General features: G+C 32.7%; 3 protein-coding genes across 9 annotated transcripts; 1 reads left to right on the plus strand and 2 right to left on the minus strand.

Moving 5' to 3' along the window:
* Positions 1–820: 820 nt before the first annotated feature.
* Positions 821–2,432, plus strand: LOC124430170 (integrator complex subunit 12). 3 transcript variants are annotated; one of them, XM_046976372.1, is made up of 5 exons: positions 821–948; positions 1,052–1,232; positions 1,314–1,673; positions 1,786–1,858; positions 1,926–2,432. In XM_046976372.1, the coding sequence occupies exons 2-5, from the start codon at positions 1,074–1,076 to the stop codon at positions 2,222–2,224; spliced, it is 891 nt and encodes a 296-aa protein (XP_046832328.1). In that variant the 5' UTR covers positions 821–948; positions 1,052–1,073; the 3' UTR covers positions 2,225–2,432. The 3 variants fall into 3 exon arrangements, with proteins under 3 accessions (XP_046832328.1, XP_046832327.1, XP_046832329.1); XM_046976371.1 differs by lacking the exon at positions 821–948 and having other exon boundaries at positions 956–1,232; XM_046976373.1 differs by lacking the exon at positions 821–948 and having other exon boundaries at positions 957–1,232; positions 2,016–2,430.
* On the minus strand, positions 2,051–16,308 carry LOC124430166 (plexin-B). 5 transcript variants are annotated; one of them, XR_006943677.1, is made up of 9 exons: positions 15,578–16,308; positions 14,021–14,603; positions 13,016–13,935; positions 12,508–12,911; positions 11,904–12,396; positions 7,991–11,749; positions 7,677–7,914; positions 2,257–2,297; positions 2,051–2,189 (listed from the first exon to the last, which is right to left on the minus strand). XR_006943677.1 is itself a non-coding variant. In XM_046976365.1 (7 exons), exons 2-7 carry the CDS (start codon positions 14,103–14,105, stop codon positions 7,807–7,809), a joined length of 5,769 nt encoding a protein of 1,922 aa, XP_046832321.1. In that variant the 5' UTR covers positions 14,106–14,161; positions 15,578–16,308; the 3' UTR covers positions 6,510–7,806. The 5 variants fall into 5 exon arrangements, 2 of the variants coding, with proteins under 2 accessions (XP_046832321.1, XP_046832319.1); XR_006943679.1 differs by lacking the exon at positions 2,257–2,297 and having other exon boundaries at positions 2,092–2,189; XR_006943678.1 differs by lacking the exons at positions 2,051–2,189; positions 2,257–2,297 and adding an exon at positions 4,088–6,216.
* Positions 16,309–16,443: 135 nt separating this feature from the next.
* Positions 16,444–20,308, minus strand: LOC124430169 (plasminogen activator inhibitor 1 RNA-binding protein). The gene is made up of 6 exons (XM_046976370.1): positions 19,908–20,308; positions 19,078–19,231; positions 18,700–18,885; positions 18,532–18,603; positions 17,951–18,455; positions 16,444–17,844 (listed from the first exon to the last, which is right to left on the minus strand). The coding sequence occupies exons 1-6, from the start codon at positions 20,158–20,160 to the stop codon at positions 17,752–17,754; spliced, it is 1,263 nt and encodes a 420-aa protein (XP_046832326.1). The 5' UTR covers positions 20,161–20,308; the 3' UTR covers positions 16,444–17,751.
* Between the last annotated feature and the right edge of the window lie 550 nt (positions 20,309–20,858).

The following is a 20,858-nucleotide window of genomic DNA, read 5'->3' on the forward strand; positions in this document are numbered from 1 at the left end:
TTTTCTCACTCTTATTTAATTATTTTGTTTTTAATTAAAACAACGTCTAATTATAGAATTAATCGAGCTTCCGAAACAAAATTAACAGTTAAAGTATATATATACATATATATATGTATATATATATATATATATACACATATATATACGTTTGAGTCGAGATTTTACAAGTTTCTAATCGTTTTGATTAGAAATATATAAATATACTGATTCATATTTAGCATGTATTTTCACTCTGGCTATTTTTTCCGTTTAAATTAAGGTTACTATATATTCTTACTGTTGATACAATAATATATCATACGTCTTATGTTACAAACTTACATTATTAAAAAAATATTTTGAACATAATTATTCCTTCTCTGAATTTCTTATAGTAGTATTGCCAACATATAAATATCTTATTCTAAAGTGCTGCCGCCTACGCACGTGTTCTTTTTTTACTTTTCTATTTTAAGGCGGCTTTTTTAAAAATGTTCAGAAAATATTAGAATTATTACAATTTCTCAGTAAATGATAAGAAAACTGTTTAATGATAAAAAATTTTAAATGATAAGAAAAATATTTAAATGTATCATAATTATAGGTTAATTTAAATTGTAATTTAATCCATAGAAAAATAAATTAAAAACATTTTTTCTTGAATTATAATAATAATCTTCATATTAATAAAACTTATTGCAATAAAAAAAAATTAACGAGATGTATATATATACATATGCATATATATATATATATATATATATATATATATACATATAGAATCGATTTTATATATATTTTTATTTACATATATTCAATCATTGTTTCATTGATTCAATATGGACGTATACACAAAGATACTTAAGTCTATACATTGTACATAAGTTTCTTCTAAAAAATTATTGTCATTTAAGGAAAATAGTGCTTCGATCATATTGAATAAAAATTAAAATCGATTAAAAACATGTAATATAAAAAGAAATCAAACAAATGTTACCAAATAATTGAAATAATTCCATTGTAAAACATACATAACCTTTGAAATTTTTCAAATGATATTTTTTTACAGATTAATATATATTAATTACAAAATGTCACAATTAGAATTAGATCCTCAATTTACACAAGGATTAAGACTTTTACATTCTACAAATAAAGATTCTGCTGAACAGTTAAGGGCGCTTTTAGATGAAATAATTAAACAGAAGTATGGCCCATCTAAAATGCTTTCTAATGTGTTGCACAAAAAGGTACATATATATATATATATATGTGATTTATCAATATGATAAAGTATTATGGTGTAACAATAACTTTTATTTGTTATTTAGTATATGATGGAAGAACCAGTATTGAGTGATCACAGTAGCAGTAGCAGCAGTAAAAAGAGTAAAAGTTCTTCTAAACATTCGAGTAAATCAAGTAAAAACAGTTCTCCAGTTAATTTACCAGCACGTGATACTCCTCCAGAGATTATTCAATCTGATGACACATTAGCATTAGAAATTTTAGAAGACGATTTAACTTGTGTTATTTGTAAAGGAATGGATGTTGGAGCGAGAAACAGACTTGTTGAATGCGTAGAATGTCATTCTTTATATCACCAAGAATGTCACGTTCCACATATATTAGATTCGCAAATAGATGTTCCAAGACTAGTGTGGTATTGTTCAAACTGTACAAAATCTCAGGTGTGTGTATTCAACCATATTATGTTGCATTTTCATTTTGTAGAAATGCAAAATTTATATGCACAGATATATACATAGAGAACCTTAATGCTTTCATTATAATCTATTTTAGACACCAAAAGAAAGAAGCTCACCAAAGACTGTAATAGAGAGTAAATCCAAAGAGCAAAAGAAACCTAATTCAAGTAAGTACAGTAGTACATGATATTCAGTACATAAAATACCATTATGTTATCATTTCATTTTCTTTAGGCTCGAAGCACTCAGAAAAATACAAATCATCATCAAATAATGTAAATCAATCACAACCTATTAATAGAAATAGTTTTCCATCTGGCATAGGTGGTGGTCCGAAGATCATACCGAACATTCATATCATTAGTGCAGATAGGAGATTGAAGGATATGATGAAAAAGGCAAAACAAGAGAAGCGTAGTACAAACAACAATGCAAATTCCAAAAATTCCTCTTCTGCTTCACCAGCGAGTTCTTCAGGGAAATCTTCTCAGGAAAAATCTGTAATGTACAAAATTAAATCAGGAGTAGAGTGAGATGTTTAATTTCATTACAGATAACATCCTACCTTAAATATGAAATCGATTGACATGGTAGCCAGTTGTTTGCCTAGTTCAATGTATAAAATGTAATAACATTTTTTTTTATTCAGTAAAACATAAAAGAATATCAAATCTTCTTGATATAAATATATATATATGACCAATAAGTTTTTAATATTATAAATAAAATTCACTTGAATTTATATATAAAATAAATAGTATCTAACAAATATTTATAAATGTAATAACTTACATTATGATTAATGATGTAAATATGATTTTATCCTTCGCACAACATAAATCTATGACAATAAATTTTTAATGTAAAATTTATATATATATATATATATATATATATATATATATATATATATATAATTTTAGATAAGTTTAGTACATTATAGTGAAGAAAGTATAATTTGTTAATCCATGATTGTACATCTATTACATTGTACGTACTATATATAAAAAATTTTTTACTAAAATTAAATAGAAATTTGTATTATATATAATATTTACTATCTCAATAGGATGGAAAATATACAAAGAAAAATGAGACGACGTCAATTATAATACCAATATATTTTCGCGATTCTTCAAATGCTTACTTCTTTGTTCCTACGTCCCATTGAAAATTTGGCAAGAGTCATTTCGTTCTCAAGTGTAACTTACAATCTATTCATTTGCAGGATGGGGAGGAGTTGAATATTATTTACATTGATGAGGACGGGGGGAGGAGGAGCTTTATAAAGGATACAATTGGCACGCGCGCACACACACACATATATGTATTCACACGTACGTAGAGCCGCGACGCAACAAACGCGCGCGATTTAAAATGAATCGCATTCATACATTCTTAACAGGCAGATTACCTAAAGGACAAAGGAGAATGTCGCTTTTTTTCTTTCTTGCTTTCTTGCTTTCTTGCTTTCTTTCTTTCTTTCTTTCCAAGCAAAAAATTGGAATCCACGATTCTTTTACACACCGCGTACATCATAATTCCCAACATATACAGAGAGATATTTATTACCAGGAATAATTACCCTCCCATCCCCATCCTTCATGAAGCTTAACAAAGAGTAATCTTAATTCGACATGATCCTCGGTTTCTTTTTTTCTCTATACTACGAAGCATGATACACTAATTGGGCTCACGATATCTTCATCATCGAACCTTCTCAGTCAATTACATTATAATACATACGTTGAATGCTGAATTGACAAGCTTTTCAGATGGATGGAGTTGACTGTCGCACATATAATAAGAAAATTATCCAAAATTTCTCTCCGACGATTATTCTATTTTATCTTTTTCCTTTTCTCTTTTCTGGTTAAGATGTTATCCAGTTTGCATACATAGGCGCGGAATCTCATTCGCAGCGCAATTGGGATTTTTTTGCAAATTATTGTACATACATGAAATATTTTATCTAGCATCTAATACTATCCATAAATCTGTTCAATGTCCCATTCGATTTTTATGAATAATACTTTAATGCCGCATTGCAGATCTTTTTTCACGAATGTTAAACGTCTTTCTTTCTTTTTTTGTGTTTAAAAGAACGACCATGTAACGAATACTTTTCGTTTCATGCCAATGAAATGATACCTCGTTAATTCTGATAGTAACGAGACACATATTTTTTTATTTTTATTATTTTTTTTTTCATTAAATACGCATACACGCGTATTTTTATCCATGTACGTTAATCTGTACGTTTCTATATATATATATATATATATATATATATATATATATATATATATATATATATATATATATATATATATTCACAAGTTTTTAAGTAGAAAAAAAAATTAAGAAAAAAATACGATTCAAAAAAGTGTGTCAAGTTAAGAGTTATATATATTTAATGAATTACCTTTTATATATTAAATTATTTCATGTATCAATGCATACAAGCGTACGCTCTTATTTTTTTAATTAAAAAACTTGATAACGTATCTTCACGATTAGAAAAAGTTTTAGTTTTTATAACCTCTATGATATATTACGCGGCAAAATTGAATCTTTTGTACCAAAAGCTAATATTGGTATAATTACGAGTTAATAATAAATCTAAATATATTCTTTTTGCAGTTAAGCGAATAAAGCAATAAAAATGCATTTAAGGTTGTTGAAAGTCACATTCCAAAAGCCATACTACAACGAACAGTCATTATTCCTATTTATTACAAATTTATTTGTCATTTTTAAACCAACAAAATATTAATCGTATTCGCTTCTTTGAAAGTTTTTTTTTAACACATTACCTGCCACACACCAAAGTAAGTAATAATGTTTATTTTTTTGTTTTCATTTTTTTTATTTGTTTTTTTTTTCTTTTTTTTTTTTAATTCATCATTAAGGAATGAAAAATATATATTCATACTATTTCTAACGAGCGTTGTAAAAAATGGGACGCTCTTTGATTTTTTTTATTTTATTTTATTTTCGTAAGCGATAATCTTATCATCGCATTAGATCATCATCATTACTAAACTATCATCATTATTTTTCCTTTATTCGTTTACTTAGGTTAGGGCAGATAAAGAGTTAATATTTATGGACATTTTATCCATAAAATTGTACGTTTACAATATAGTCATATAATGCGCGTTGGTAAATCGTTGATTTTTATATAAACTAGTACTACATAAGTATAGACGGTTTATGTGTCAATATATTATATATATACACGATTTTAAAAAATAAAGTAAAAATAAAAACGAAACGCTCTTTTTTTTTTCTTCTAGTACAAATACCATATAATTTGGTCGTCCATTTGTTAATTAAAAGTTCAGATCTATTTGGAGTTAAAAAAAAAAAAAAAAAATAAATTATAAAAGAAAAAAAGAAAAATTACTACGTGTTAGAAAATAGTAAATATCATATCTTGTATCGAAATTCAATTTCATGTTAACACTAACGTTTTAAATGTATGTCACATATATCGCGTTTGTTTTTACAATATTTTCGCGAACGAGGATCATACATCTCATTTCTTTATACGAATGTATGTATGTGTTTACAAAAATAATACTAACGATACTCTCGTATTTTCACAATAACATTTTTGTGTAGAAATTCGAGTTAGTTTCGTCTCGAGAATAGAACTTAATACATATATATATATATATATATATATATATATATATATATATATATATATATATATGTATATATATAAAAATTAAAAAAAAAATAATAAAAAATAAAAAAAAAAATAAAAAACTATAAAAGAGTGTATACATACATACAATACAATCTTGCACTCAATTTGATACAAATACTCACAGAGAGACATAAAAAGAATTATGCGAAAAAATGTTGATGTCGTGTACAGATTAACGCACATTTCAATAATAGAGAAAGAGTTAGTCTGTTTGTAATATAAATAAATACAATACATATAATAGAGTGAGATAATATGAATTAATGTCGCAGGGGAGGGATTCTGGAGACTTAAGATTAATTGAAATACAAGGAAGAGGATTGTTAAGTACAAGAGAGTGATTTTTGTCCCCAGATTCCCTAGGCCTACATTGACAGAACATCAGCTGCTCTTTCTTTTCTCGTTCTTTTTTTTTTCTTTTTTTCTTTTTTTAATTCGATCCGAATAACACTTTAAATACGTATTTCTTGTTAAACCGATCGAGAATTTATAATGTAGCGCATAAAGAACCTTGGCAGTGCGCGCTGAATTGATTAAATTCTTTCTTTTGTTCAGAATAATACATGTGTGAGATGAATAACGATCATCTCAAAAATGTGACTTAAAAAATGAGCCAGTCTTATATTAACTAAACATAAAATGCATTTATAAAGGAATACTATGTAAATGTCGTTGTAAACGACAAAATTGTCTTTGATGCATTTGCATCAGTGACTTTCTTTCTTCTTTACGTCTCGTAAAATAGATGAGAAGTGCTTCTTGATAAATATACACATTTTGTTCAATACTGTTGTTGTCTCTCCTAATCTGATGATGGAAAAAAAAAAAAAAAAAAAAAAAAAGAAAAAAAAATTACTGCGTGTGTATATTATGTATATCCAATCATATAAAACATTTTTTTTTGCATTTGTTATACGGTTCCTCTTAATAATATACGATAAGAATCATCATTATTGAATGATCAGTGTTAATAATAATATGTATATAAGTAATAGTAGTAGTAATAGTAATAGTAATAGTAGCAATAATAGTAGTAGTAGTAGTAGTATGAATAGTAGTGTAGTAATGATAGAGATGATAATATAATAGTAGCAGTAATAATGACAATAATGACTCGTAATTGTAATAATAAAAATTTCACACATATGCAGTCAAGATTTGTTCGCTATAGTCTCTTTTTTATCTTGGCCACACACGTATTATTAGAATAAAATAAACCATGACAATGATGATGATCTTACTGATTTTTTTTTCTTCCTGAAAACGACGATTGCAAATTACACAACAACGATATTTCATATCCATATGATTGCCTAAAACAAGTATGAACAAAATATGAATTTTAAACAATGTGTAATAAAGACGTTTTTACATAATAAAAGTAGATAGGCCTAAACTGACTGAGCTGCTCACATAACTCTTTATCATTTAATTTTTCGCTAAAGTTATTTTAATCGTCTTAATTTAATATTATCTCTTATTTTGCCTCTTTCAACAGAGCATTTAACCCTTCAACTTATAATACATATATAGTCCCTCTCTAGCTAGCTCACTACAATCCATGAAAGTGTGTGTTGCGTGATTTTTGCTTTATATATTTTTCATGTGTATATATATATTTATATATATATATATTTATATATAACATATTAATAATTATATATCGTAATGAAGATAGTAGGCATAGCCACTCGTGCTCGGATCACAGACTACTCGCTGCCGTACACCTTTCGTACAGACAGTCTGGTGGACACAATGGCTTTTTCACTTGTTCTCTTCTTGCACGTATTATTTGTGTGTTGTATATATACGTTTTGTTCTATTTATAAATGCATAGATATTCACTTAGTCAGAATTTAAAAGTCACATTCACTTTCTAATGAATAATCACATTAATTAATTTGCATCTCTAATCCTTAAACCTATGTATCTTTATGTACTATAGCACAATATCTTTGAGTAGCCAAGATCTCTAGTGCGAAAGTTTTACATGCAATATATCACACATACTATCATTGAGATTCAAATGAGTATTTCAGTCGCTCGTCTCATCAATATATTTTACAGTAGGCATTCAATTTATCATTTTAAATTACCTCTATATTATATTACAAATTAGGTTTAAGGATTAAAATTGCCAATACTGCTTGTTAATATCTATGCATGTTCGCCAGTGCATTTAATGACACAAACAAAACACTGCAACAGGATTATGACATCCCGTGCACTATCACGTGGCTATCCTTAGCAAAATCACACATACTTACGGCATTGTTATGCACATGGCGTGTATATTTGTACATATGTAACGAGGTGTATCTGATTCATGAAGTGGAGGCACTAGTCAGTGTTTCTGGAGAGGTCGATAGGTCCTGGGATGGAAGGTAGGAGGTTGTGTCAGCAGGCACTAGTCTCTTCTCCTTGGAGCGTGCACGCTACATTTTCTAGTTTATGTGCTAGGTGTAATTTGCGACAGCCTGCGTCTGTCTCCAAGGCCTCTAAAATCTGAAGTAAATGCACATATAATATTGCGTAGACAGAAATATAATACCTGTTGAAAAAACGTGAAAGTTTTACTAACTTGTTCATAATACTTGCTGACATAAATGTACAGTTCTCTCAATGCTACAATTACGTCAAATTCATTTGCATGAGATGCACTCAATTGTTGCATGGCACTAGACATTTCCTGATCTGTAATTTGTGGCAGCATCTGTACATCCGTATAGAAACGACCGACCTTTTCTCTATAATGTGGTATATCCTTGGCAAAAAGTAATTTATTCGATGGAGAATCTTTGCCTAATCTGTGTTCTGTCATGGAACATGAATCCATAAATGTCTGTGCTATTACAGAAAGGCTCGAGTCGACTGTCGTAGACTTGTTTATATCGAACATGAAATCTGGATTTTTAATAAAATTCACCCAAAATCTTAATGGCAAACTATTGGATTTCCACGCGTGTGCCACTTCTGGATCTACAATACCATGTTGTTTGGCAGCTTCGTCCAACAGGTCAAATAACCATTTAACAGCACTAGGCAGTGCTTCATTAGCTGTCAATATCGTATTAAGAAAGTCGTCAACGAACTTTTGGACAGTGCCTTTCGTTGAAAGCAATCTCGTTAAGAATATTTCGGGAATGGCTTTGTGCGTTCGTTCAGGATGATGGTGTTTATTACTCGTGAAACCCATTCCAGGAGGGTAATGTACTTCTTCTATAGGCCTCACCAAATGGTATAATCGTTGATTACCCCCGTGTCCACTCTCAACATCACCATTTGCCGTTATTATCGGGGGTGAATGTTGAGAATCGAAATAACAGCCGCTAACAGGATGATTATACATTATAGGACTTATTAAGCTGTGATTTGGTGCAGATGGAAGGTGAGTGGACGAACAATGATTTGCATGTCGATGTAAATGGTGATGATGGCCATGATGATGAATCGGTTGTTGTTGATGATGATAATGGGATGGCTTGCATGCGTGACACGGTAGTTTACAAGGAACAGGAAAGCTATCATTTTGTCTAGGAATAAGAGACATTACTGCAGATTCCTTAACGCCATAATGAGCTAATGTATTTATCTTCTTCCATTCGCCGCTACACTTGGTAGTCAGATCTTCATCTTGAAGCGTTAAATGGCCACCGCGGCCGTGTCTCCATTCTAGATCTACATCGTGAACGGACGGCTTTAACGAAAAAGGAGTATTCTTGTAAAGAGCATCTAGAATTTTAGATTTCACTTGACTTATCGTGTCACAATCTAAAACTTTGCATTGAATTTTTTCATCCAAATCATCTTGTACAACATGCAAAGTCACAACGCTGTGCTCAATTTGTTCTCGTAAAAGTCTTTCCTCGGACAATGAATAACGTGCGTCGTGCGTTATAACGTCCACAGGACCTTTCTCTATTTGATGTTTTATAGCTTTGAATAATAAAAATAACGATGAACCTGCGTAATCTTTCAAATAATTATACATACAAAGTGCCATCCAATTTGTAAGCATTTTTTCTACTACAGATTCTGTCCTCCTTAACATAAGTTGCGGATGCTTTGTATTAACTGCTTTTTCGATCAGTCTAAGTAATAAATTCATAAGTATATCAGTTGCATATTCCATTTTGCCCATTAATACTACCATCAATAATGAAGCGACGTTAACTTTGTCTCTAATATTGAAGTCTTTTTGTGCCTCTAAAGTTTCAATGAATGTTAACACAAAGTATTTATTATTAATAAGTTGCTCAAATTGCACCATTGCAGCGTCATAATTTGTGCGAGAGACATTGCTGCGTGATCGTGGATCATTCAATATCGGATGATCTATAACCCCAGGGAAAAAGACTTTCATAATGTAATTCTTATGGTCGAGCGTCGGTATGCCGGACGATTCGAGATCTGCTGTTAGATCCGTCATGTCGGTTTGCAATTCAGCAAATGCTTGTTTACATTCCATTCTAACGTTACTTTCGAGAGTATCCATCTGTATCTGAATCCTTTTATATTCTCTTTCAGCTTGCGTACTTTTTCTTCTATAAATGACCAAGACCAAAACGAATAAGAATATAAGACCAAAAGTACCAGCAGCGATACCTGCAATTGCTTCCGGTGGTATAGGATAGGACTTGATAACTTCATAATGAAGATATCCAATAGGAAATCGTAAACTCCTTCCGACACGTACCACAACCAAAGGTAAACCATTTTCTGTTTTTATTCCAAGTTCATCCGTATGATCGGGCTGTTGATCTGGTGGTGTACAGACCAATTGAGACAAAGCAAGCGAAGTAACGTTACATGGCATCATACCCACGGTAACATTTACATCGGATTCGTCGCTTGCGTAATTAAGATTTTCTCCTTCGATAACTAACGTATCCCCTTTGTACAACTTAACATTACGTGGAAATGGAAAAAACTTCGGATCCTCGACGTATAATAATCGATTTCTGAGACTTTGAAAATGCTTTTCTAAGTCTCGAACAATTTCCACGTTGTCCATAATAAATGCAATTTTAAAGGATAATTGAGATTCTTTAAGCCTTATTGAATGTGAAATAGTATGACTACCTGTTGCCGTACGTTCGTTACGATGAAGAGATACGAATCTTCCAGCAACGCTAGGACTTGGACATTCCATTTGTGTTGGATTTAATACCGTACAAACGGTACGATTTACTGGTGTAGGCTCAGTATCAAAATAAACTTCCATTTCTGGCTTTTGGATGGTATCCAAATTTGTGCCATGTACGGTTATCATTCGCCCACCGGAAGCAAAGCTTTTCAATGGTTTGATCTCCATTATGGTAGGATCGTGCGTATAATTGAATGGATTATTTACTAATGTACGATTTGCTCCATCGATGGATAAAGTTAACTTGTGAATCCTCCTGACACGACCAGATTTACTTGTAACGCAAGTCAATCTTGTACTACTTGCTTGCGTTGCATTCACATGACACGGTAATTCATCCAAATAGGCAGATATCGTACTTCCAATATTTAAATACATACCAGTAATGGCAAGTTGTGTACCGCCACTTTGTGGGCCAACGGATGGATAAATCCCAGTCAGACGTATGTCCTTGTAATTAAACAACACTGCACTTTCTGTAAATCCAGCGTCATTACCGACAACAACGGAAGCTGTATCCGTTGCTTCATGTCGTCCTGTTTGACAGACAATACGAACGGACACTTCATAATTTACCAAGGTACATGGGGTATTGCCAATATGTATTTTCCCTTCAACGTCACTTTTCTTTAATCCTAAATTACTCCCTTCTATGGTAACTAATGTACCACCTTCAATTGGCCCACTTAAGGGTTTAATCATGTCTATTCTTGGTTTTGGACATTCTGCAAATGGTGAATGTAAACAAGAATGTTTATACACACAACTATTTCCACACCATGTACATTCAAATCGAGGATCTCTCGTTAGACAGAGCGAACAGTCTGCATGTTCCCTATGCGATCCAAGTACTTCACATTTATAAAGAATTATTTTAGTCTGATCTACATAATGATTGGTATTCCAAACAACGGTCACTTCGGCTTTATATTTTCCCGTGAATGCTTCGTAAGAATAAACAGTTTTGTCACAAACTATAAAACGATTGCTGTCAACTCTTGCTTGAACTTTTAAATTAGCTCCTTCTATCGTAACGATACACTGAAAACCACTGTGCCCTACTTGTGGGTGTGGTAAATTTTCAACTTCTAAAATGATTTCTTTAGGTACACTGTTTGGCAACATCAAAGGTTCCTTTTGTGGTATGAATCTAGGGCAATACTGAGCTCCATGTGCAGCTAGATGTGCTTGATTCTATAAATAAAAAAATAAAAAGATAAACAAAAAAGGAAAAAGAAAAGGAAAAATAAATAAGAGTTTCAACATATTAAAATTGATTCTAAAAATAAAAAAAAAGAAAAGAAAAAAAAAATATATATATATATCAATAACGTCATAATACACTTACATTTTCTCCTGATATTATTCCTTGGCAGCTTGTATTGTGTGTACATTTATTATCATATACACACCAACTGCATGCCCATTGAGATTTGACACACTCGGTACATACAGTATGTCTAGAGCAATCAAAAAATGCAAAATTTCGAGAAACGAAATCCTTATTGGTTTCGCTTGAACGTACGGACAATGGCACGAGAACATGATCAGTTCCATCAAGTATATTAGGCCTCTCAGAAATGGGTGGTGTAGGACAGGAAAGACCAAAGCCAGTCATCAATGCATCAATTGGTTCTGCATTACCAAAAACGCATTTGTAATTGGCACCTGCTGGCAATTCAGGCAATGTTCTAATTGTTAACTGAACCGTAATCATCTGATTGATAGGTAAATGATCAGGAAAGACTTGTTCAAAATCAATACACTGTTGACCAGTGCCTAAGGATAACCATCTTGGGCTACTATGACTTGCTTTCTGACAGTCACCTCTTACCGTACACCTACGTGAAATAAACATAAAAAATTGATCAATTTAAGCAGTTTTTTTTTTATGTAAATTACTTTATTTGAAACAAAGTGTATTAGTAAGTAAATATAACATTTGTATTTACCTTTTTTCTAAAGAACACCAACCGCAATAAGGGTCTTTTGCATCAAGACAGCTACTGCAATTAGTGTAACTATTACAGTGCTCCACTTTGACTTTTGAGATTCTTGAAGTTGACAATACATATATATATTCCCCATCGGGTGAGATTGCTGTATCAGGTAATAATCTTTGACCTTTATCAATTACAATGCTTTCATAAACAAAAGCTTCAGTAGCAGAAAGCAAAACTTTCTTTAATATACCGTCATCAGTTCCAAAAAATGCTATTGTATGACTTTCTGTATTTGCTACAGTCACAGAAGTGACAAATGTATCAGGAAAATGTAAAATTGCTTGACTTACAATAGGTGATACGCCAGAAATTTTCAAGCCCACTTCACAAAAATTAAGGATATTCCCAGTGTTCTGTAATATGAAAATTTATGTATAAAAAATGTGTATATGTGTAAAAATTATGTTAAAATATGAACTTGTACATACGCACGATGCACAAATCCACGTATACTTACACCGGCCGAAGGACATTTTCCATCTTGTATCGGACCACTAACGTAACCCATATTGCGATACTTGATAGTACCATTGAAACACATATGAATGTTCTCGTTAAATTTCGTCTCAATATCTTGTAGACTGTAGATACAAACTGCTGAACGAGACAAAGGTTCGTTTGTGATACCTTTACTCGGAGAAAACACAGAAACAAACACAGGATCACCAACAGATATCCCTAGTTGCATAGCTAAATCGCTTCCTGCTGATGCTACTTTAGCATCTTGTACCAAATTATAAAGATGTTGCTTTCCATCTCCTAAATCTACCATACATTGTAAAGTCACTTCCGTATAACTATCATAATTTTGATCACTTATACAAATCCTTGCCAATCTAGATGTATATCCCAATTCTTCTTGTTCAGGAAGATAAGATTGTTTCTGTACTAATACAAAGTATGCATAATCACTTGCATTAAACCCATAAACATATTTGACTAAAAAATGATCTCTATATTTAACATCGATGTATACTATCGATTGTTTGTTAAATGAAAATTCTGCAAATTCTAAATTACGAAGATTTCTGCTCGAAATGGCAGGTACGTCATGACGATAGTCTCCTCTATTGGTAAACGTTGTACCTACATACAGAATATTTGTCTTTCCCCATGGATTGTAACTTTGACCAATGAAAGCATATGTAGAAGACGTTTCATCGTTAGCTGCTACACTGAGAGGAATAAACTCTGGCTTGATAGATATGTTCGACATTTTGTACTTTTCACAAGCACCTTGACGAAGAGAACCACATGCAATTAAGGTCCGTGATTCAAGATCAGCAATAAGAAGCTTGTTTACATTGTTCATTAGCGTAGTTGTATCTCTTGAAGAGCAGCCTGTGGCATGACACTGGGGATTATCCAATATTGGTCCTAAACATACAAAAAACAAATTGAAAGCTCTGAAATCAATAGCTAATCTCTTAGACGTAAGAAGGCATGTTATATAGGAACTGACCTGTTGAAACATGTTCTTCAAGCTTAAGGTTGGAATCAAGCTGTAAAAGCCTGTTAACAGCTCCAATATAGAGTCTCTTTGTCATAGGATCTATGGCTAGATGATTAAATCTTAGGGCACCTTCTCTCGTTGTATTTGGATCTAAGGCATAAAATCCATATTGTTGACTTTCTTCTGCAGGAAACTGTGCAGTAATGTGAGGTGATTTATTCTCTTGTGGTGGCACGGTAGTACTAGCAGGGGTGTCTATTGCTGCAGTTACCAATACCACTAAAAACCAAGTGGCAACAGACATGGACGAAAATAATGATCCATGGAAGGACGGTTGCAGCAAGCACGGTGAAAATATCGATGAAATAGAAAATGTTCTATATTCCAGGAATCTCATGGTGTGTATACGACACCTAGCAAAGCACGTGCGCGCACGCTAGGCGTGTGCGTTTGTGCGTATGCAAGGCTAGGGTAGGAAGCTTAATAGATATAATCAGGGTATAATAACCGCTGGTAGAACGCCAATATGAATACGTTACTACCAGCAATATGTATGACCAGGTACCGACATGGTGCTCACTGTCCGGTACCCCTGAAACAAAGCAAAGATACAATTTTTTTTTTTGTTTTTTAATATGAACATAAATTTATACTTATGCTAAACTTAGAAATCAAAATTATCAATTATTTGCATTTTTTCTTGACAGTTTAATTTTTTATTACCACTTTAACAACTATTTAATCAACACAAAAGTCTAAATTTCATTGTTCTAACAAAAGATAAATATAAATTCCCAAAAGCTTCTTATCAGAATATATGTTTACATTTGTTTCATACCAATAAATTAATCAATGCATCTCTGAAATGCAACAAATACGAATGATAATCGCGTTATAAAAGACAATATATAATTCGAACGAATGGAACATTTTATACGATTTTAACATCGATGACAGGCTAAGGCAGATGGCTCCACGCTTTTAAGGTAACATCGTATCACGCACCGCCCTTCGTTAATGTGGCCAGCAGAACTGTTCTTGACAGCTATAAGGCCACTGTCTTCGCACAAAGGCAAGGACCTTGTGTCTTGTAATTTAGCGCCCACCGTAACACAAAAACTTGTCGCGTATTCATAGATTATCTTCATTTGTCGAAATACGATTATCACCTCGCACAACAATACGATATATTAGAGGGGAAAAAATTATTAGGTAAAACAAAAGGAAAAAATAAAAAAAAAACAAAAGAAAGACGTCTATCTAGAGAGAAAAAGAGGGGGAGGGAAGGCAGAAAGAGAGAAAGAGAAAGAGAGAGAGAGAGAGAGAGAGGAAGAGAGAGAGAAAGAAAGAAATGCTTGCACATTTAAATCTTTGATAGTATAGAATCGCAAAGAAGGGAATTTACATTATCAATCACTTGCATATAATATTATCACGACACATGTAAAAAAAAAAGGAAAAAAAAGGAAAAAAAAGAACGGAAAAAAATATGAAAAAAAAAAAAAAAAAAAAGATAAAAAGAAAATGTCGTAAGACACATTTGAGTTTTGTACTTGGTCGAATTACCTTTTCCACGAAAGAGTGAAGACGTACGAAACAGCTCTAATGTGAAAGAATCCGATGTGAGGTGAGTCGCCACGGCTACGGCACATCGCGGATATGCACCATGTCTCGTGAGCCTCTATCTCGATCGAATATTTTCTACGACGGGACACCGTCGTACACAATCGAAAACTTGTTTTTCTATTTGACAAGAAGTTACGGTCCTTCGTGTCAGCTAGTCCGCACGTGTGTAAATTCGAACAATGTGTCCGTCGATTCACAACACAACACTGAACAGAGAGTCGGAATAAGCCGCCATTAAAATTCGACCGACGATAGAGCCTGCTCGCACGAGTTTAGGGCAAGTTGGGGGCCGTGGCTGCGGCATGCGCTCCTGTTCTCCCTCTCCCTTTCTCTTTCTACCACTCGTCCTTTTTTCACGGGCTTAGCCCTCTCTTCTTGTCCTCTTCTTCCCTCCTAATCACCGATACCCGTCGCACTTGTCGCCGCGTCCCGCTACTACAGCGCTTTCCATCGGATCAAATTGGAAACCATCTTGTTTCTTTGTCTTCCTTCCTCTCCCTTCTTTTACGACCAAGGGTGATACATAGAGTTCGATCTTACTTTTAAAACTATCAAAACAATTACGTGCAATAAAACATTTACTGTTTACCTATGTTTTATTTAAACGTTAATAATTATTACCTGTAAGCGATCATGATTTAAAATCTAATTCGTAAAAAGGAGAAAAGAAAACTTAATCATTCGTGATTTAATTAAACGTACCTTTCTTCTTCCTGTAGATTTAAAAGACAAACCGAATATATTCGATATTTTCCTTATTTCGCCATTAACATATTATTGTCGATTAAGGGCCGAATGAAATGGACTGATCTTGTCACAATTTATTATTGTAAATATCATGTTATTTACACATATACCTAAGCTTCAAATAGCTTCGTAACGGATTTTTTATCGTGGAGAGAGAGGGGTTGTGAATTTTTGGCTGTATTATTTTAACGTATAACAAGTGTAGTAAATAACTAATATAGCAATTTATAATTAAGAGTATGACGGTCGCGACGGATAAGTATAACACGTATCAGATTATCAAATTCATTCTGCCGTCCCTTACACTGCCGTTAATCACTCCTATTTCATTATATTTGTTATACATTTGTAAAGCTGTGTATCAGTGTTATCTAATATTCACTTAAACGTTAGATTCAGATCGGTTATATCTGAAGGAAAAGTGTCTATATGTCTTTCTATAAGCCAAACTTATTTTAGCTAAGTAAATATTTTAGTATCAGAATTATTTATTACATAGAAACACACGCTTCAAGAGTCTTCTTAAGTTTTACGCGCGGTAAGCAATGTCGCTTGCCAACTGCGATCAGGAAGGCTTTTTCCAAACACCGTATAAAAATTATAAAACTGAAAGGGTGTTTAAAATTTATAGCTACACGGTTATCGTACATATGTGGTTTAATATACGTATCGGTGCTGCATCCAGCCTTCTTAGGCCCTCAATGCGACATCAAAATTAAAATTTGTTACCTCGCTTCTTTTTTCCATATGTTTTTCATAAAATTTTCTTTCCTTTTAGAATAATATATATGTATGTACATATGTATATATATATATATATACATATATATATATATATACATATATATAGATATATATATCCACATATATATGTAGAGTCTTTAAGTTGTTTTAACTTATGTAAAATGAATATCGCATTCGACTTTGTATTTCTTTCTGTGGTCTTTATGAAAAATTTCTTCGACCTCTTTCCTATTTTCTTTCAGCAAGTTCACGATTATTAACAAGTTCATTCAGATATGCTGCTTCGCTGATCTCATATTGCCACTTATGTTTTATATTTCACAATTATATAGGGTCAATCTTCATAGAAGTACTAAGAATCATACTTGACTCTTTCGTACCCACATAAGCTTCGCACGAATAGTCGTGTGTCAATATGAAGCAGCGCTTTTGGGCGCTAAGTTTTATTCAAGTTACGTATCTCATTCTGCAAAAGGTGTACTGTATGACGCGTTAATAATATTGTCACTGATTCAAGACGGTTGATAATAATATTCGTAGTAATAATAGTAATTTTATCGGCTGTAATAGTACTGATGGTGATGGTGGTGGTGGGATATTGTGTAATCGTTAGACGAAGCTGTCTATCCCAATGAAGGGAAGTCGTTCTCATCGTCTACTTTTGGAGCATTTTGGCGACCACGCGGTGACCTTTGTTCATTTTGTGATGTCTGCAACTGTTAAGGATTTATTCACGATTAATAAGATTTATAATATATTATTTGGCACAATGTGTTATTGTCAAACTAAAAGACATGTTCACAAAATTGTGTATATACTTACGGCAGAACCACGAGTATCGCTATCTCTAGGTGCACCGCGATTTCCAAATCCACGTCCGTTGGCGCGTTCACCGCGTCCACCGCGTCCTCCTCGTCCACGTCCACCAGAACCACGCCGAGAATCGCTAAACTGGATTTCAATCCCTAAAACACGCTTTTGCCTTCCAGCACGTTGAGGAAATTCCGCAGCTGCATCGAATTCCTCTTCTGCCTCTTCTTCTTCGTCAGAACCTTCTTTCTTTCGTTCAAGCGCATACATCTTCTTCCAACGAGATAAATCTTCCCCTTCACCAGCTTTGCGCAAGTTATATTGAGGCTTTGCCCTTGTATTTTGTCGGCGTTTCCATTCATCCAAAGTCAATTCACGTGATTCTTCTTCTTGTGGTTTTTCTTCAGTAGAAGCGTCCGCTGGTGTTTCTCCTTCTTTAGTTTCAGTCGGTGCCGGAGTAACTTCTGCTTCAGGTTTATCATTTGTCCAATCTTGATTTTCTTGATTCAAACTTTCTCTGATAAAATCAACAAATTAAATTATTTCTCGTGACAATATATTTTATCTTAATGTTTTTAAATAGATTTACTTACTCTATTTCATCATTATGAGTCCCCCAGTTATGGCTGCCAGCACCATCTTTCTTATCGATTGGCTTAATACCACTGTGGACAGAAAAAACAATGTATGACCATTAACTGCTAACGAAATAGAAGAACATCATTCTATTGAACGATAAATGCGTCAATATTAATACGAACGTTTTATCGGATCCTGATTGACGATCAAACTCGCGTTTTCCACGATTATCATAACCACCTCTACCTCCACGTGATCCTCCACGGCCTCGACCCATTCCACGCATACCTCCGCGTCCCCTGCGTTCGCTATAATCACCCCGTTGATTTTCGTTCGAATTTCGAAATTCACGTGTTTCACGACCTTCCCTAAAATTAGTAAGAAATATATGATATATACTATGTACACATGTATATACACATATATACACCTTTTTATAATCAAAATAATTTACAATTATGTTTCTCTATCTTATTTTTGATAATATATAGAAAATATAATAAGATAGAAAATTTCATATATTTCAAGCATTTAATGTATGCAACATTCAATGAACTAACCCACTGGGTCCACGTCTGATCTCTCCTTGGTTGCGGATTGTTCGTTCTCCATCTTCACGATTACGTCTGTTGTTACGCTCCTCCCTAGACTCTCCAGAGAACTTTACACTACGATCTCCGCCAGTTATCCTTGGTTGAGATAACTTCTTCTCGCCTATACATGCAAATGCAATACTTGATTTCTTTCGATGTCAAATTTTATCAAAATCATTAAAACGTGAAACAAGTTTCAAAAATTTCTCTTGGAAAATATTCTTATTAAGTTATATAGTATTCTTCGTATTTTTACTTTTTAAATCTTAAGCAATCGATGATAATCAATAAAAGAGTAATAATAAACAAAAGTCGAACACAAAATTATAACAAAACAAATAAATAGAATGTTTCTTCAAAATAAACTTGTAATTTAGAACATTTGCGAAAGTTATACTTTATAAATAAATACGTTTATAAATAAAACATATATGTAATGATTTCGTTAAACACTGTATGAAAAAAATCAAAAATGAAATAATATATTAACTTTTATTAGGTCTCTTATTCAAAAGATATATCTATATATTCTTAGTAATATAATTGTGTGAGTCATTGCAAAAGTTAAAAATGTAGGTAGAAATAGCGCTATGATATTACATATATTAAAGTTACAATCAATAAAAAAATAACGAAAATACTTAATTAAAAGTAATATGAAAGTAAATCTATTCGAAAAATTAAGAGAAAATGATCATAAGCAGAATTATATACGAAAAGCACATGGGGCCACGAGGAACAAACCGGCGGCCATAATACCGCGCACGAGGCCAGAGATGGTTAAGAAATGAACTAACCTTGATCTTTCTTGATATCCTGGACTTTCGATACCTGCTGCTGTGCATCTTTTATCACACGATTTTTTTGCGTCTTATTACCAGTAGATTTCTGTGTATCGGACTGCTTACTCTTATTTTCCTTCTCCGAAAGCTTATCTTTTTTTTTAGCTTCTTGCAACTTTTGTAAGTATAATTGGGGGTCCTCGGATTCATCCCAGGCAGAAGCATTTCCAAACTTATTTGTTACAGTAATGCTGTATTGATTTTCCATAATGCTTCTTATCCTCTCTTCGTCGAGGATTATTCGAAAATTTCACGGCTACTCTTGAGCCCTTGTGTAACAGAGACATTCAATATTTCAATATGGCCGTGTTGAAGATAGTTCACCACGAGGTCTGCGTTCGGGGAGGGACCGCATAATTGTCTTGCACCCAGCGCGCCACTTCCCCACCAACATTTTCAATAATAATCATTTTAAGTAATTTCCTATTGAAAAATATCGCCGAAAAATGAGTTTTTAATTTTAGTCTTATAGAATTATCAAAATACCGGCTCTACTTAATAAAGTACAGTTCTTTTTATAGTTGTTGTATTTGGAGAAATTGGCATGTTTTTCATGAATCCAGTTAATACCGATGAAAATAGTTTTGCAATATTTTTAATCATACGCTTTTGAAAAAATTTCTTTATAATTATCGAGACTTTTCATTCAAATGATATTTTGTTATTTTTAATAAAAATTAATAATACGGATAGAAGCGCGTCAGAAACGCGGGAAATTTCATATGTGTGCTCCTTGAAGAAGATAACTTTAACTTTTAAGTTTATGTATATAAGAGGAATACATAATGTTTGCCGCAATATATTACAAGAGAAAAAGAATAAAAAAGAGAAATCTATTGTATTAACATTAATAATAACGTATCAATTTATTTCGCGTTTTATTCAATAGCTGTACTTCCGTTTGCC

Source organism: Vespa crabro, chromosome 17 (genome assembly GCF_910589235.1).
Source record: "Vespa crabro chromosome 17, iyVesCrab1.2, whole genome shotgun sequence".
Taxonomy (NCBI): domain Eukaryota; kingdom Metazoa; phylum Arthropoda; class Insecta; order Hymenoptera; family Vespidae; genus Vespa; species Vespa crabro.